The sequence below is a fragment of the Austrofundulus limnaeus genome, unplaced genomic scaffold (assembly GCF_001266775.1).
Source record: "Austrofundulus limnaeus strain Quisiro unplaced genomic scaffold, Austrofundulus_limnaeus-1.0 Scaffold2, whole genome shotgun sequence".
Classification (NCBI taxonomy): Eukaryota; Metazoa; Chordata; class Actinopteri; order Cyprinodontiformes; family Rivulidae; genus Austrofundulus; species Austrofundulus limnaeus.
In genome coordinates this window covers 2755663-2758161 of record NW_013952404.1, presented here as the reverse complement: position 1 = coordinate 2758161, position 2499 = coordinate 2755663, and the positions used below count along the sequence as shown (strand labels likewise).

The 2499-nt window shown below is 33.3% G+C and overlaps 1 protein-coding gene across 1 annotated transcript in view; it reads left to right on the top strand.

The window, feature by feature from the left end:
- Window positions 1-2499, top strand: part of LOC106519151 (connector enhancer of kinase suppressor of ras 3) — a 46337-nt gene that overhangs the window by 41769 nt on the left and 2069 nt on the right. Inside the window, exons 20-21 of the mRNA XM_014010701.1 lie at window positions 366-437; window positions 530-594. Of these exons, the coding sequence (XP_013866155.1) occupies window positions 366-437; window positions 530-594 (137 nt within the window). The remainder of the gene's footprint in view (window positions 1-365; window positions 438-529; window positions 595-2499) is intronic.

Below are 2499 nucleotides of genomic sequence, written 5' to 3'. Positions count from 1 at the left end.
TATATAAACTGCATTAAAGTAAGTATTTTGACCTAACCATGCAGAAACGTCGACTTAATTCCTCTTTAATTCTTTCCTTGGTTTGTTTCTTGACTTTCTGCTTTCTTGCCCTTTTCTGAGAAGTTTAAAAATACCCTCATATTCTGTCCATTTCTGCAAATTTTAACAATTTTTTTTTCTCTAATGCTAACAGAGAGCTCTTATTTTTGCAATTTTACTTCAACAAACAAAAAAAAATACTTAAAATAACTGAACCCCTCTTGATAATTTGTCTGATTGGTTCTTTTTATTGTTAAGTCTGTCTGTTTAATGGTATTTAAAACCACTTTAAAAAAATAATTTCCTGCCTGTTTTTCCTCCTGCAGTGCGTTTAAAGCRTGCCATCCTAAAGTAACAATGTTTTATTTTGCGGCTGAGAATCACGAGGACATGAACCTGTAAGTACAACCACGCCTACGGTTCTGTAYTTTAAATGTGTTCTCGATTTGAATCAGAAGTGCAGTAAGTTCGAATCATTTGTTCTTTTCAGATGGTTGAATAAACTCGGGCTAGCAGCCATTCAGTATGGGCGCACAGATCAGAGCCCTGCAGCAGGTATGATGTCTCTGTTTATCAGCTTTTAAATGGATAACACTTCAGCAAAGCAGCTTCTCACGTGCTTCTGGTTTGGAAATTAGCTTTCAGTTTGTTGGTTTTTTAACAAGGAAGCTTGATGCTAAGATGTTTGCATTAATTGAACAGAACAGAACTCAAATCAAACACCACACAGAAAGCCTCTTTAAACATGCTGTGAACTTTGCAACATGGCTGTTTCATTTTCAAGCGAACAGCACTAAATGCAGATGTGAGTGCAAAAATTAAGGTCAAACATCAGTCGCTTTGTGACCACATCTGATGAATCAACCACTGGCACAACTGCAGGTTAAACATATTAACGATCAAACATTAAAAGTGTYGTTTTTTTTGCAGCAGTTGCAATGACATGAGCTCATTTGCTATGATCACCGCCTTCTTGCACAGTGTTTGTTACATACTGTAACAGAATCTGATGAACAGGGCCTTTAAGCAACTTCCTGAATATTTTTGCACAGTTTTTTTTATTTATCTCAAATATAACATCTGTAAATATAATAAAAAAGAGAAAGGGGAAAAAAAGGTTTGAGAAGAGGCAGGATGAAGCAACTAGCTTAAGTTCTGTCCCTTTTTACATATGGCGGCTTGTTCACCCGCCCAAAAAAACAAAGAAGTTCAGTCATGTCTACTGCTTGTCGTTTAAACAAAGGAAAGTGTGTTTTCAATGAGACTTGGCTTGATTTCAGTGATTTTTGCACTCGGTTGGAAGCAATCCACAGCGGTCAATATGAAGGTCTCATAGATATGACCATTTCTTTAAAATAATTCAGTGTTCTTTTATTAAAATTAAATATTCTTTAATAGCTAAAATGATAGCAATAAAAGGTTTATATGTTAAAATTTCTGGGACTATTTGATTGTTTTAGTTAGTGCATCAGTTTGGTCTTAAATGTCATTCCTTATGGTCTTAAATTTAACTTAGTAAAACCTGCTTGAACCCTGTTTAATCATACATGCTCACATCCAGAGGAAGTCTAAGCTCAAGACWTATTTCTTTAGACAGCCTTTTTTAATACCATGTAGCTGTGGACATTTTTTTTCTCTCTTGTTTTTATGTTTTCTTGTGATGTGATTTTTACTGTAAAGTGCTTTGGTCACCTTAGTTGGTTGTTAAGTGCTATATAAATCAATAAATGAATTAATGAATTAAAGTTCAATGCAAGTTCAATTTGAAATGCGAAAGAGGCATAAAAAAGCTCAAATTAGCTGAAAGAATCTCAAAAATGTAGAAGTTAGCAGAAGGATGCAGAATTATATCTGAAATAGCAGAAAAAAAGCTAAAATTAGCAAAGAAAGAAGCAAACGTTAGCACAAAGAATTTAGAAAAAGCAGAAGACCAAGAGGTGTAAATTGCACCAATTATTTTGAAACATTTAATTGAGTATTAAGGATGATGAATGCCGCTGTATTAAACTTCAGTGAGAAAAAAGTAGCCATCTTGGATTTTATTTCCTTTTCAGCTCCAGTATATGACAGAGCTCACTCTCAGCTGCCAGTACACCAATTTTTATCTTCATATATCAACAACTGTCGTAGTTAAAGCCATTTGAAAAAAAAAAAGTCATCCTAACTTATACTTATCAATAATTCTGCCTTTAAAATTTGTTTTAATTATTGCACATTTTCTAGATAATGTAATTTAACCCCACATACAGAAATGCACTTGCTTTTAATAGTTTTGGCACATTGTTTTAAATTTAGTTCCCTCCTCAAATCATGACCCCCTTTCTCTGCTTGTAAACATCTTTTGTATATTGGCAGGCACTATTTTATTTAAACATTAGTTGAGCTGTTTTGAGTTTTATTAAACCTTCAAAATATAAGATGTGATTTTAAATGAATGATTAATTATGGATTAAAATGTGT